General features: G+C 40.7%; 1 protein-coding gene across 3 annotated transcripts in view; it reads right to left on the bottom strand.

The window, feature by feature from the left end:
- ralgps2 (Ral GEF with PH domain and SH3 binding motif 2) overlaps nucleotides 1-16,029 on the bottom strand; it is a 71,886-nt gene that overhangs the window by 30,068 nt on the left and 25,789 nt on the right. For all 3 annotated transcript variants that reach the window (XM_026158733.1, XM_026158735.1, XM_026158734.1), the window contains exons 6-9: nucleotides 7,562-7,645; nucleotides 4,613-4,702; nucleotides 4,417-4,509; nucleotides 3,735-3,861 (exon numbers count right to left, since the gene is read on the bottom strand). In XM_026158733.1, coding sequence (XP_026014518.1) covers nucleotides 3,735-3,861; nucleotides 4,417-4,509; nucleotides 4,613-4,702; nucleotides 7,562-7,645 — 394 coding nt within the window. The remainder of the gene's footprint in view (nucleotides 1-3,734; nucleotides 3,862-4,416; nucleotides 4,510-4,612; nucleotides 4,703-7,561; nucleotides 7,646-16,029) is intronic.

Here is a 16,029-nt window from a genome sequence, read left to right as displayed (position 1 = left end):
GAAAATACACGCTACAGCATCGCATTAATAAAATTACACTGGGACTATCATAAATATTAACGAGCTCTTTATCAGTGACATCCTGTTCAGAGAAGTGTAGCACCAAGCTACAAGAACACAAAGGATATTTTTAATCCGTTTGTGCAACCAAGCAGATCGCGGCCAACAGCTGTTGGTTCAATTGTGTAATTGAAATCGAAAACTTTATTATTTTTAGCGTTTAAAATCAGATGCAAATCAAATAGGTTTTATTTTCTTCCATGTGTACAGTACCTATGATCCTGTATTAGATATTAGATCACTTGTCGAGCAGTGTTTAGCAACACCAAAGACACTGGTGGCAAAGTTTTGCTACTGATATACTGCTTTTGCTAGACAAGGTGAAGGTGAAAGGACAGGAACTATTTTAAACTGCATGAATGGCTTTATTCCTAGAGTTAACCCATATGTTTCTATGGGCTCTTTGTCCCTACACGATTTGCTAGAGATCAAGGATGTGAGCTTAGACAGGAGGCAGCAATGTCTGCCAAACCTAATAGTAGGTCAGAGATCAGACTGTTGCGCATATACACAGTTCAGCACAAATGTGTCACTGTAGAGCCAACACATGACTCTTTCTCCAGACCGTTTATTGCCAGTGATAGGCATCACACCCAAAAATAATGGAAATTGAGCACAGTCACAAACATGTCAAGAAGCCATTCAAATAAAGTTTAGGAAACAAAACCTTTTGGTAAGAAAAACAAACAACAACAACATGGTAATTTCAGCCCTCTGTTCTAAGTTGGGACTTTAATTTACGGCAACACTCAAATTCAGCAGGTTCTGTGTTTAGACACCAGAGAGGTCAATATGCGAACATCAAGAGAAACCAAACACAAATTTATTCCTTAAGCACACCCAACACTTAGCTGGGAGTGATGCTCTGGAACAAGCACTGCGACTTTCAGTCTCCTGCTCATTCATTCCCGTTTTCTCCACCCTGGAGGAATCGGGAGAATTTACGATTAAGGGAAATGTGCAGGAGCAAGAAAGTGGCAATTTCTCTTTCTCTTGAGCGCCAGGTTGGCTCGATCCAGTCCTGAGGCAGCCAGTTAGTTGGTCACACATCCACAAGCATCATAGACAAGTTTATACTGTAAGGAAAGACCATGCAACTCCCACATATATGCCCTAGAAATCCCCACCCCAAGACAGAGCAACAAATGACGAATGACAAAAGCTTACCGAAAAGTAAGTTTCCTTTTGATTAACATATACACAATGACGACACAGTTTAGATGTGCATTTGTCTTATTGTTTTACAGACATCCATGATGGAGCAGTGTGGGAAAATGGGTCACCTAAACTTTCTTTAATGGCAAACAGACTCTTGCGCGCTGCGTATTTCCTTGTGTCTGTTTGTTTGTGCATACTTGAGTGTCCAAGTCTGAATCACACAGAGGTAGCTATGATACAAGGCTGATTGAAAGGGGGGGGGGACTGTGGTAGGTTTTAAAAAAGTTATTTAGCCAACCTGAAGTCAAAACAAGAACAAACAGTTCAGCTATAAAACCACACACATGGCATGAACGTTTTCCTTGCAACTCGTAAGGGATTCCTGTGTGATGTCATACCGTGGAGCCAGAGGGAAAAAGGAATATGAATATTCAAGGGAAGGAAAAAAACAAAACCTTTTTAACGTGTCCTAGTGATTCATGTGTTTGTTCCTGCTAAAGGGAACTTTGATTTTTCATAAGAGAGCAGAAAATTTATGCTCAACATTCACCATTAAGCCAAAGGGAGGGGGGGGGAAATCAATGATGTGTTACAAAGATGCGAAAGCTTCTGAGGAAACAGACAGCTTACTGCTTACTGACTGACAAATGATTGTCGTAGTGACGTAAAGACAAACGCAGGAGGGAAGTTTGGCTTTTCAAACCCAGATGCTTGTCATTAAAGTAACCTTTAGCCCATAAAGATAAGAAGCTGAGTGCAAGGCATCTTAATGGATACTAAAAGTAAACTAGGGATTATTTATTTTTGTTTATTTTAGTGTTTTCCATTGAAATTTTTATAGACGATGATAAAAATCCCAAATATGTGAGTCACTAGAACCATTACGGCTACTTCTGCAGAGAAGGGCTAAATTATTGAGCAAGTTCAAAGTTATTTAGAAATGCATCTTCAATCCTTTTGGTTATATGGTACACACTGTGTCAAACAGAGGTGATTAAAAAAAATACTATTGCTAAATAAAAAGTTTTTAAAATGCACAACATCTAGTCTCCCATGGTGTAACAAACTATTGAGATACATAAGGTTTGATGTTACTCAAGAACATTACTCACACTCAAATGTTGGAATAAACCACCTTGCACCTGTTGTACAAGCAAATACAATAACTCTCTAGTCACCCATTTATTCCTCGCTTTATATCTACATGAATCAATTTTTAATTTACAGCATATGAGCAATTTGGATAAAACATGTGGTGTTGTGTCGAGTCAGCAAAAATGCTAAAATGGAAATCTGGACTTCCAACTGCCTTTTTTTTTTTAATCCAAAGTTTATGGTTGGAAATAAAAGTGCTTTCAAAGCAAAAATCCTACATCGCATCAGCTTCTCTAGCTTAAACCAGACCAACATTAACTTTTATTTCATCTTTTGCCATTGTTGATTTCTAGAAATCAAAATCAGGCAAAAGTGCTAAGCCTCATCATTTCTTTAGATTTTGAAAGGAAAATTGGAAATGGGTGTAGTGATTTTTTTTTTTTAAATGAGCAAACATAAGTGGAAATACAGTATAAAAAGACAAAAGGGGTTTTGTCTTCAAAAATCCGTATTTGGTATGACCAGTTTTATTCTTAAACACAGTCTGAACTTTTTTAGCTCAGCTTTCTGGTAATTTAAGTAGTCTTCAGGGATAGTTCTCCAGGCTTCCTAAAGGACTATTGTACCTCTTGCGCGACCCCGTCGTACATACCGCAGATGATCTGAATGAAAGCTTTCAAGTTTGGATTCATCACTCCATCAGACCTGTTGCCACTGATTTTCAGTCCAGTTCATGTGTAATTTGGCATGCATCAGGCGTTTCTCCCCGTTTCTCTTTCTCAAGAATGGCTTCTTGACAGCCACCCATCCACTGAGACCATTACTAATGAGGCTTTGGCAAACAGTAAATGGATCGACTGAAGGGCCAGATGTACTCCACAGGTCCTGTGTCAGGTCTTTGCTGGATTTGTATTTCCTCATTTCATGACTTTCAAATACTGTTCATCTGCTGTTCATCTGAGATATACGTTTGACTAATAGCTCTTTGGATATCAGCTTTGGTGAATAAGATACTGTCAAATTGTTATCTTTAAGCACTTTTCTACAGGCAGTGTGTCACAGCAACACAAAATGTGTCCCCATCTCTTTATATATGTCCATCCCTTGGGTTGGATGCCTTTTTGTGCTTACAGGGTTCATAGCTCATTGGTTTTACCGGGGGGGAAAAAAAAATCCATCTGAACACATAGTCTGATAGCAATTTAACAAATTTTTCCTCCAACTACCATTTCTTCCTCAACACAAGAGAAAAAAGCTTTATTTCTTGGAAGTAAAATATAAAGAAATGAGGGGGGGTGCAAGCTTTTTTGCACAGACCTATATTAGACTAAAACTTCACCTTTCGTAAGAGGGGGGGGGGGGGGGGGGGGGGGGGTGCAGTAGTTACCCGCTATGCATGCATGTAGATTTGTGTCTGTTACCTAGGTATGGTATGCAAGAAACCATGCTCTGGCTGCTGATGTAGTCTCTCAGGCGTTTATAGTTGTCTTCTTTGGACATCAGGTAATCAAGCCGGTCAAACGTTGCCTTGTCCTTACGATTAAGTAACTACACACGAAGACAGGGATAAGGAGGGAACAAATTAGGGCTAAGATGTACAAGTGGAAAGATTTTACCATAAAAATATTTTTAAAAGAACCTCCTGTGGTTTTGCAGACCAGAGGTCAAGAAATTTCCAGCATTACATCACAACATCATTATGTTATTATGTAACTTCTACATCTTCGCTGAGAACACTGACAGACATGTTTGTAAAACAGACACTGATTTAAAATTGAATAATGAATTCAAAATGTTCACCATCCATAAAGATCGTGTCAAGTTCGTGTACAGATACTTGGCATTTCACTGAGACGCTGACATCTTTCTAAAAGTAATCAGAGTTCAAGGGAAGTGTATTTGTTAACGTCTCATTTTCCTTGTGAAATTAAAGTTTCTGAAAGTTTTAACTCTTTTATTCATTACGCCATGTCACTTGTGCTACTTTTATTATTCTCCGTTTATGTGTCCAGTGTTTTGGTGCAGGCTTTGGGGAAATTCCTGCTTATTGACAGCACTCTACTAATAAACTTGTGACATCAAAGCACAGCAAATATTACTCACCGCCCAAGTTTTGGTTAGCCTGAAGATGGGAGCACTTTGTAACGCTGACACCACTGCCATTACCGCATGGAGGTTGTTCATGTCACACAGTTTCTGTGAGTAGTAGTAGAGTACATCAAACATACATGAAGTTGAATTGGTACAGCAAACATTCGTGTGGATAAAACAAAGTCATGTCCTGGGTGGACTTGTGTACCTTGGCAGTGCGAATATACAGACTCAGCACCTCGGCTCTGATCTTCAACGTCTGTGCATGGAGGATCTCTCGTACCACCCAGAAACTTGTCTAGAAAAGAAAAGAAAACAAACAAAAAAAAATACTCACAAACAAGGACTACAAATGACCAAGTATTACAGAAAATCCCTTTCAAGTAGGGACAAAGGGTAGTTCTGCTTCACAAAATCTCCTGATTTTGAATCGAGAGCCAAGACTTGAAGACCTGTGTGACAACTCTTAATTAAAACGGTTATAAAGCAGAGCAGCAGAGCGCATGGCAAACTGCAGAAATGCTACATTAGTCGATTGGAAATTAGCTCTAGAGTAAAAGAAAGACCTTCAGAGAAAAATCCAGCTGATGCACAAGGGATACGCACGACAACTCCTGATACTTCAGCTAAGAAAGCAGGAGGAAACAGGGAATACGTGTCTTTAGAGTAGTTGGCTAGACCGAGAATGATGTCGGAAACCTGTCTCTTTAGGGAGAGCGCTGGCAAACCAGAGCTCTGATTACACATGCACGCAGACAGACAAGTCAGTGAATCAATCAGTGTTTAAGCTCCTGGGAGAAGAAGAGAATGGAAAGAGGAAAAGGGAGAAGAGTAAAAGAAGAAGAGGGGTAATGGGAGGGGAAGTTAGCTTCAACGCCACAGGGCTCTAAGGGCTTCAAAGCCAACAGCTGTCTGCACATTGTGTTCTGATAAGAGACGAAGACTGACCATCCCTACTGTTTCGTCGAACACAAAACTCTTTATCTCTTTCAGTTTCTGAATTACTTTCTGACTTTTCCACTTGCACATTAACTAGCTTTGCCTATGTGGTCAACGTTCCTTTTTGTGTGTCTCCATCTACAAATTCAGTGTGTGTGTGCGGCAGCTTCACTGTGCTTTTAAACAGTCAGGCTGTGCATAAATCCTAACCTATAGCTGTCTCTGCAGACTTTTTCCTGGAAACAGCACTGAGACTTATTTCAGAGGTGAGGTGAGGAGCTCAGGAGTGAACAGATAAATTCATTCTCCCTCACCATGTCCTGTCTTATAAACACATATTACTATGAGGTAGCATTGACAGGAAACAGAGCCATGTGCTTTTAATTTTCACCGTTTCACATTAAGCTTTATGGGAAAGGATGATGAAAATGGACAGAAGACACACAGCACAGATGGTGGACCCCGACTCCACTGGCGTCCACTTTAATATTCATCTACTGCTTTGAGGAAATGACCTCCCATAAAGAAGCAGCTCCCACTTTCAAAATGAAAAACTGAAATCCTGTTACATTTAACTTTCGCCTGATCTATGCAGTAGAAAAGACTTTCCAGTAAATGACTAAATTTGATTCCAATCTGGGAGCAAAGCATGCTGTAGCTTCACATTTAGGTTCCTCAGCGGTCTAACTTGATATCTGAGGTCAATCTGGACGGAGCATGGCTCCAAAAATCACGATCCCTTTGGGGTTCGTTACAGAGCATGTGCCTGTGTCTGCTTTGGCCTCAAAAACTGTGCAATGATGAGATCACTCATGACAACAGCGCTCTAGATAGTTGCATTCACAAAGTGCTCAAGTGTGCCTGAGAGAGGGCTTCCTAGACAGGGCCGTGTCTGTAAGGGTATGCCTTGAAACAACGATGATGTTTTCGGGACTGTGTTTATGACCGTATCAATGCCTCCAGATGGAGCTACAAGGCCCCAAGATCTCAATAATCATAAATAAGAGGAAGCAGACAGATCCAAACATGAGCTGATATGTGGAGTGACCAACTAATGACCTGAGGAGAGAAAAATAAAGGATCGAGACCAAGATTTGGCTAACGATGGGAACCGCAGCTGATGATGGTATGATCCAGATGTGCTGCTAACGTATGTTCCATAGTAAAGATGAGTTCGGGAGGGAGAAAAAAAAAAAAAAAAAAAAAAAAAAAAAATCACAACAATTCTAATTTGTTTAGGTTCATGACCATTACATCTTTATTAACCATCTGATTCCTTGTTTATTCAATAAAAAGGTCCCAATTTGTCTCTACAGAAAACTAAAGAACAATTAAAGTGCACTCATCATATTGTATCAAATGAGCTAGCCAATTCTTTTCTGCTTCACTGGCTCCGAAAGCAGTGTGCCAACAAAACAAAGACCGGAGGACAGAGAATATGGCTTTAGCTCAATTACGGGGCTTTCTGGGACTCTCTGTCCTCCCAGTCCAGGTTCCATTATCCAAAAAGCTCATTTTCCTTGGCTGCCGGCAGCTGTGTGTGTTCAGCTAACATCTTGAATCCCTGTTTGGGGTGTGCTATACATGGAGAAGTTTCCACAGCAACGCATTCCAGTTAGATAATCTCATATTAGTACTGGAGGGCAGTAAAGAGGGTCCCAGAGGAATTTGGCAGAAACACTGGAAGTGGATTAAAGGGCACCGCTACCCCTTGAAGCATTACCAACAACTTCCTGTTTGATGATGTCACGGGGCACTGAGGGATCAAGCCAGACGCACTCCTACAAGCACACATGCAAAACCCCATGAATGCCAGAAAGAAGGAAAAACCAAGGACAAGAAAAAATGAAGGGGGAAAAAAAAACAAAAGCTACTTTTCCTCAAAGCAGCATCACCTGGGGACCATTTATGATATATATAACTCTGTCAATAGCAGGGAGGTGACATAAGGGACTATAAAGAGCTGCCATGACAAACAGTTTAAAAACAACCACCTCTGGGAAAGCAAAGTTGATGATTTGGTACATGGAAGAATGAAAGCAGGGGATGCGGTGGAAAGAAGAACTTTATTCCCTCCATTCCTGGATAGCCAAGACACATAAATCTATAAACTTAGAGCAGGACTGTTTCTCATCCTTTTTTCCTTCTTTCTCTGTTGAGGCTTTAGAATGATTTGAAATAAAAGGGCAATAAGTGTAAATGGTGATCCCCGTCTCACCTGGTTGAACCTGCAGGTAAAGGCCACAACATTTGGAGCAGAGCTGTGCTTCTCCTTCTTGTTCCAGCCACAACTTGACAGCTCCTGAAATCACAGAATCGGGGAAATAAAGATTATGTAGCGAGTCACAGATCTTTTTTTGCATACGCCAGCATTTTATTTGATGTATTTAACAGTCTAGTCAGGGTCACACTGTGGGGAGAGTACCAGAGGTAGGGAGCACAACGTAAGAGGAGAAAAACACAGATGAGAACGGGAAAACCGCTGAAGACAAGATCGAGGCAAAGGTTCGGACAGATTAATGAACTGCTGCCCAAAACAACATGTTCTTCATCAGTAAAGTCTGCGCTTTCCACTGATACACGTTTTCATCTAGACGAGGAGTAATTGTTGGAATTTCCCCCACAGAGAAAACAGCTGGCTGAATCCTCAACAAAATCAACCAGATCTTCAAAAATAATTAGTCTCCTGAACAATAAATTGATGGATACAAATTACCTGCTGGTAAGCTTATCCATGTTCTAAACTCACCGCTTTCGATAACAGACAAACAACACCTCAAGGAAGGTATTAGCAACAAGCATTCAAGGATTCAGTGAAGAACGAGGACAGCATGTTGTAAACAATTGCCTTTGACAACAAATGAGTGTAAAATGAATAACGTCAACTTTTCTTTAAACTGATGCAAAATGTGTGCCTCTCAATCCAGATGAATATTATCAAAGACTTAAAAGGATTCTTCGTAAAGGGGTGCAAAGACAGTCAAGACCAGACAAAAAAACAAAGTAGCAAAACAGAAAAAACTTAAGTGTTAGCTTCTAATCATTGTTTTTCTAGTCATTTTTCCTCTTTTTGTGTCATTAAAAATAAATCTGATGCTCACTTCAACCAACTGATGGCAGTTGTGCCGTGGCAAAACCAAAGCACAGAACAATGGTAACAATTTAAATTAAGACATTTTGGTGCAAAGGTGCAATTGTTGCACACTGAGGATTTAAATAAGCACAAGCAATGTATTTTGCTGAGCTTAAAAACATAAAGACACTAAAATGTAAAAGTACTGACACACATGTAAGAGGATGTAATTAGCACTGGAATGGCTTTTGTCATCGTGGATCATTTTAATGTGGGCAACTGAAATGCCTGCTCACTGATTTTCTGTCAAAACATTCTCAATTAATCACTTCAGCACAAAGAGGAGCAGCAGCTTCAGCTGCTTTGGAAAATAATTAGGGTACATGTTATCGAAAGGAAAAAAAAGTGATTTTTGGAAGGTAAACAAAGAAAATCCCCTCCTAAAAGACCAATTTCTTTCTGAATACCAGGCCAGAGTGAGTGTGGCTTTCTGCTGATGTCCTCAGCGATTAGGTAAAGCTGGAGACCACACACTGCACTGCAACAGGAACCCGGGACCTCGTATGGCCCCTGCAGGCTGTCCACAATCCAGGGACACTGACATAACAGTAGGAAAAATGTTGTGCAAGCTCTCCTGCTAATCCCTGCCAGCATGGCTGAGTTAGGCTACAATATAAGCAGCTGAAAGAGACTGCTGCTCCCCCACACAATACCCCCTGTGAGGCAGTCAGACTGTCTGGAAGTAGCAATCTCCACCCAACTGCTCGCAGCTCCCTGAACTGGACCGTATCACCGTGTCTACTTCTAAAGAGAAGCTGTGCTCGTTCAACGGTGAGTCTCCAAGCTGAATCCGCCGGTGGGAGCAAAGATACAACATATCAAATACAGATGTTAAAAGCAGACACTCGTGCGTGGGCGAGGTGATGCTTGGGATCCATTTTGCCTGAGTCAGGATGAGGATACAAGTAAAGGAAAAAGGAGTGCAATGGAGCAAAGATGCAGGCACAGCAGTGAGGCTGTAAAATAAAACACTGCAGAAACCCTAACACAGCATCTTCCCACAAGGTTTTATTAGACCACGCGGGGACTCCGGTGTGTTTAACTGTGCCGTCCCCGTCACAGGATACAGCTAAAATAGTGCCCTAATTGTTTATTTTACATCAGTCCTTTTCAAATAATTGCTTCCTTGTGTCCTGACATAATGCCAATCATTTTTCTCTCCTTCACTTCCACATAACTTTGGTGATGACTCCTAAAACAAACACACAGTTAGGAAGTGGTAGCGCTAGTGTGCTCAAACCACCACTTGCCCACCCAGGTAGGCTGAACACCTGAAAAGGGGGCATACAGACAGACGTTGGTGTTTTGTCGTCACTCGGGAAGGCGACAAAATTTAAACAACTTGTACAAAACCTTCATCACTAAACCACCTGGGCCAGTCTTCTAATTTAACCACCCATCCGTGTTTGAAATCATTTAAGTCCAGTTTCCTCATGTGAGACCATTAGGCCATTAGGATTTTATTCCCTTTATTTTTCCTAGGTCCTTTATAGCCTCATTTCACACTAAGGCACCACAAACTCTGACAACAGTTGAGTGTTTGGAGAAGGGCTTTCACAAAGCAGCTCTGGTAAGGAGAGGGTTTAAAATTCTGCAGTAAAAGAGTGCAGTAAAAGAAAGAAAAAAAAAAAACGTCTGCTACGCCAAACCACAGACAGCCTGTCGTTTCCACACGCTGGTCTGGCTGAGCAGCATTTTCATTAAAGCGCAGTCCCGTGGGGCTGATAGGAGCCAGATACATTTACATTGTTGGGTCTGTACACTTAAACTAAGAGCTGTTAAAGAAATCTGAAGTCACCTCTGGCTGAACGATTGATTATACGACCTACAAGTGACAAACAATAGCCGAGGTGGTTTAAAGGGTATCATCAACCAAAGACATTAAAATAAATGAGACACCATCATCAGCCACAACAATCTTAAAACTTCTTAAAAAACGGACCATATACATCTTCATAATCACCAAAGTTTGACTTGGTTTGTTTAGCAAAAGCTAAATAAAACGATAAGCTGCTGCTTGGCCACCATTCGCGATGAGCTCGCGTGAGCTATCACAGCACTTCCTTTTTTAAAATTCTTTTATCTACTGGAAACCTGTGTCGAGATGCAAGGAAACAGTTAAAGCCCACAGGCCAAGAAAGGAAGAGCTGATGAAGATGAGAAACAGAACGGAAAGAGAAGTAACATGAGAAAGGGGAGGCAGTGAAACTGAAATGAAGCTTGATAAAAGCAGAGAGGAGACTGTAGAGATAAGAATTTAAGTGACAGGAGGGCCGATACTGGACTCTGGTTGTCTGTGCGCCGATCGAGAGTTTAGAATCTATTGATTTGCTATTTTGTTTCTGTTGTCTTAAGACAAAATAAAAAAATAAAAAAATACATTCATCTCAGACAGTCATGAACTATAGACTTGGCAGGAACTCAAGCCAGCAGCAGCAGCCCCCATTACCTGGCTATGCACACACCGTGGAAAGAATTACTTTTCTAAAAGTACATTTATTTATGTAATTCAGTACACGCATTTTATGCTTTATTATACTCAAACCAGAAGAAGCCGTGTTGCTATAAAGAAGACATCAAACTGTATTTGTCAAAGATGATATATGCTTACACAAAAATCAAATATAATTAAGACCATATTGCAGTAAAACTGGACTAAATCATCTCTGACAATGGAAAATTTGTCCATGTGGTTCTTCTGTCTCTACTACCAAAGCATTATTTTCTCCAGCTTTCATTGTGATCAACATGTCCAGATCATTATGCTGACAGGCTGCAGTGTAAAAAAGATTTCCCCCGGCATTTGTTGTGCAGCAATAAAAGTTTAATCTCTACATTACATTACTGTGCAGATCTACAGGGACCTACAGAAACTTTTACGTGATGCTTCTCTTATAGTTGTAATTGTATGGACAGCAAAAGGGGGGGAAACGTTTTAGAAAACGTTACTTTATCTGGCATCCAGGGCTGGAAGAGACTAAGCCAAGATAGGCCTGAGAAAGACAAACATAACTTGCGTCCAACTACAAGTCAGCCTGTTCTGAGGATTTCTGCTCTGGGTTCTCAGACGTGAGGATCTGACATACTTTTCAGCGGTACGTAAAATGCAATCTGATAGTTCCCTGAGAATTGGAGCAAAACCTGCCAGCCAAAGCCACAAAATTACGTACTTGGCTGTTGTCATGACTGTGTGTTAAAAACAAAAAGGCAACCCTCTGCCTCTCAATCCGCTCTGCATCACTCAACTACTTTTCCCCCGCAGCTTTTATTTCATAATATCCAGCTGGAGATCTGATTATGAAATTAGAAATACCCTGCTGGGACTGAAAAACTGAGAAAACGAAGGGTGAAAAAGTCAGCCACTGTCACTTTATTTCACCTAAATTCATCTATAATTTACCTTTTTTTTTTTATTTTACTTTTCCCCCTTTTGTCAGCTGATCAACCATACTATAGCAAGCAGCTATACATTCCAGTTCAAACAATAAACACCAGCCAATGCTAAAATCCATTAGTAGTCAATACTTTGTAAGTTCAAATGAGAGAAAAAGATTTGCAACAAGACCCCCACATCCATTCCTCCCGCTCTCTCTGTGATCCATCTTGTCACTTTAATGGCAAACCAACAGCCAAGGAACATAACAGAAATTCATTTGGGGGTTGTAGCTCAGTCTGGTCTGCAGTATAGATTATTTTACCATTGAAAAAAAATAAATATCTTCTGGTGTTTCCATTATTTATACCTGTGCTCCAAACTGAGCACAAAGACACTGACAATGCTCTCAAGCTCTGTTAATTTCTCTTTGTACTGCATTGATGAGGGTCCATTACGTAGTGGAAGTAAATTACAACAACCCTCAGGTCTGGCAGAGGTTTATGAGCTGTCACTTACGCATCATAAGAAGCAGATGTGTTTACATTCTGTGTTTGCTGTGAAGGACAGACATGTTATACTCTGATCTCTTAAACCTGACGCTCACGCTGCTTTTCCAATCAAAAGATAAATAGAATAAACTATGTTTCCTGTTCAAAGTGGCTGGCCAGACATTATAGCATCTCTCCACACCATTTTTGCTGTATATATCCACGGGTCCCGTGTAATCTTTTATAGCTATTGTGACAGACTTATCTTTTCTTCTTCATCCAGATAACTTGGCTAGACCTCTCAGGCTCTCTCTTTACGTCATGACCAAGATACACAAATTACTGAGAAGCTCTGTTCTACTATAATATTGTCTGGGGCAAATATTGCAAGGTCATGCCAGAATATCTGCTTGTGTGTCATGTATGCATGCAAGTTTCTCTCTGTGGCCTACTGTCTCACACCAGCTCTCACATTATTATGTTAAGACAGTTATGATGTGTTTATGGAGAGAGGAAAGCAAAAAAGCTAGAACACAAACACCAAAAGGTCAAGTCACAGCTACTTTATGGTCATTTCAGCCAATTTAATGTAGTTAGGGAAGTTATTAGTTAATTAAGTGCAGGACTGGAAGAACAGAGCAGCTCAACCATGAAACTGCTATTGGACAAGCTTGGATTATCTAATGTAAAAACTGCCATAAAGACATCTATAGGAAATTAAATTAAAAAAAAAATTAAATCAAAGCATTTTGCTTTAAATGCACCATTTAAAGTAATTTCCTTCTGCACATCGATACGACTTCAGATGCTTCCGCTAGGTTTAGTTCTCTCCCTGGAACACAATCACCACCAAGTGCACATTTCCATTGAACTTGCCCAAGGAGAAAACATCGAGTTAAAGGGAAGGCTGGGTCAACCTGACCCACTGAGAATCACTTGTGATGACAGATGATGAGATAAGAGAGCTGGGTCTGTGGTTACGAACCAGAATGTAAACAGCCGTTTTCTACATCCTGAGACATTTCAGGTAGAACCTTTACTCCCAAGTACTGGAATTGTGGCATAGGTCATTAAGCCGTCATGCACTGGCACAGAGTATCGAGTCATCTCTCGCCAAATTTGGCTCTTTGCAACTCTGTCCTGTTCCATAAAAAGGAAATTTAAGTTTAAAGGGCAGATGAGATCCAGCAATTAGTGCAGACGGGCACGTACAACATGCTAGTGCCCTGCTAGAGGTCATTTTATAGAGCTCATCCTGTTCCCCATTGAACAAAGGGGCAGAAACCGTCCCACTGATGGGTTTTGACCTTCTACAGCCCTGTCCAGCTCTCCTAGAGTAACTGCCTCTCTCCATGCTCTTGAGACCATGCCAGGAGACACGGCAAACCTTCTGGCGATAAACTGAATATTGATGTGCCGTCCTGGGGAGCTGGAGTACCTGAGCGCCTCGCAACACTGACTTTAGCCAAATGCAAAACTAGTCAACACTCAGAACAGATGAGAAAGGAAAAAAATGATAGTGGCCGCCACCCGTAAAGGCATTCCTTTTTTGGGTGTTGTGTCTAGTGGACCTGCTGTTAATTTCATTAACACTAAAACAGTTGAAACAGATTAACAACCCCCTCTGCTACTTAACTGACCAGATCGATATCCCAGATGTTTAATCGAGTTCATGCTATACATCGATTAAAAACTTTTCCTTTAAGAAGAAAAAAAAAAAAAAAAAGGCAAGATTACACAACTTAAGAAAAAAAAAAAAAAAAGTAATTTAACAGTTTCCTATTTGGCCAGTGAACAGAGCGAACTGGCAGGAGTGCCTGAACACACACGCTTGGTTTTTTTCCTCCATCATGTGTCTGTGAGGAGGGAAAGAAGGTTGACAGCACTGGAAACTCTCAGTTCTGTTCAAGCATGGACATGTACTTTTTTTTTTTTTTTCAGCAAGTTTCCTGAAACAAAAGCACAGTGAGAGCATAAAAAGCCTTACCAGTCCACTCTACCACCTGCCAAGATCCTGCTGGGTCACTCTACATATGGTACACTACGGCATTCATCACCCTCTCAGCACGCCTCTTCAATCAGGGCAGTGGCTCCTTTCCAAATGCCTCTAGTTCACTTTCCCTTCGTTCCCACTTCACGTCAGTCTGCAAGGTACTTCACAACAAACCAAACACGACAGACAAAGCCTGCTTCTACTAAGGAACTTCCGTCTGTTCTTTTCCCTTTTTCCACTGCTCAAACACAAACTATTTGCAAGACGCAAAAGGGCATGTTGTACTATATGAAGCCTAATTCATTAAAACGTGGCTTGATATCAGGCCAGAAAGGTTATGAGCTGTTAGAAATGCAAATGTTGCACATATGCCACAGCAGGAGTCAGACTAAGCCACGCTACAATGTGCTTGTGGTCTGTATGCAGTTTTTATAAGATCACTGCGGTCAACCTTAAACATAGGTTATCCATGTCTGTCAGGAAAGGGCCTGACAGCCAACAGGGGCAAATCATGAGGTCTAACGTTCACAACAGAAAAGGTGTGCAAGAATACGCGAGATACAGATGGCCTTTTTTCGCATAACTGACATATGACAAAGCGTGGGAGCTGTGATCACAGTGGCTTACTATTGCAAAACATGACAGTTAGACATAAACCACATGTACCCTATGTATGAAAGGGAAAAGGAAAAACATGGCAAGGGGGAATTCCTAATGTATAATGTGGTTTAAAAGTCTGGGGGCACCAATGGAGAAACTTCGTATGTACAAAGAAGTTACCTTGGCCACCACCGTAATTTCCTACGTTCATTTTTAATTTATTAATCGGTTTATCATGACAAATAACAAGCTTTAAAATGTTTCTAAAAATGCACACCGAGTTCAGATTTGCTCTGTCCCCTTCTCCTTGATGACAGTTTGCACTTGAACTTAGATGGATTCAACTTTGCACAAAACCTAATAACCCATGTTATCCCAGCATGATCTGACCATGACCCAAAGCACTTGGCAGTCTGAGTTTAAGTGCTCCATAAAATTTCAACAAGTTTGTGGTCAGGCATCTGTGGAGGAAAGCCCATGACAATCAGCACTCCCTGGATCTATTTTTGTAGAGAGGGACTGATATTGCAACGGGCCAGTGACCCCAAACAACATGAAAATGCAAACCAGAGGCAGGAGCATGACTGATGACAGGAATACCGCTGCTCTTTGGAATACACTGACTGCACACTGGCCAAGTGTCCGACTCCAAATTAGGCAAAAAATATCGACAAATTAGAATATTATGACTAGCCTTTTTATCACAGGTCTTTTTCTTTATCTCAGTCATCTCTTTACACACACCCTTCAGTTCATGGCACAAATCTCTTGGATTTGTTAGTAGACTACTTTTTTCCAGTCATCCACTAGAAATACTGGTTACTACTACAGGGTTTTAACTCACTGAGCTCTATCTGTGATGAAGTAATATTTCTATCTTTCAGTGAATAAAATTAGCACATTCGTGTTGTATTTGTGTACTCGTTTTGGTTGGCTTTGAATACAACTGATCCAGCTGCTACACCCCTCTTAGAAACCTGTCTACTGTCTTCACGTTTCACTTAAATGGCCACTGCTAGTTTTGATGCACCTTTTTTCAAATTGCTATTCTAAACTAAGTGAATGTCAGAAACTAAATATGGCAATGCTTAAGTCT

Source organism: Astatotilapia calliptera, chromosome 23 (genome assembly GCF_900246225.1).
Source record: "Astatotilapia calliptera chromosome 23, fAstCal1.2, whole genome shotgun sequence".
NCBI classification, from domain to species: domain Eukaryota; kingdom Metazoa; phylum Chordata; class Actinopteri; order Cichliformes; family Cichlidae; genus Astatotilapia; species Astatotilapia calliptera.
The sequence above is the reverse complement of the archived record's forward strand: the minus strand, read 5'-3'. Positions and strand labels throughout refer to the sequence as shown.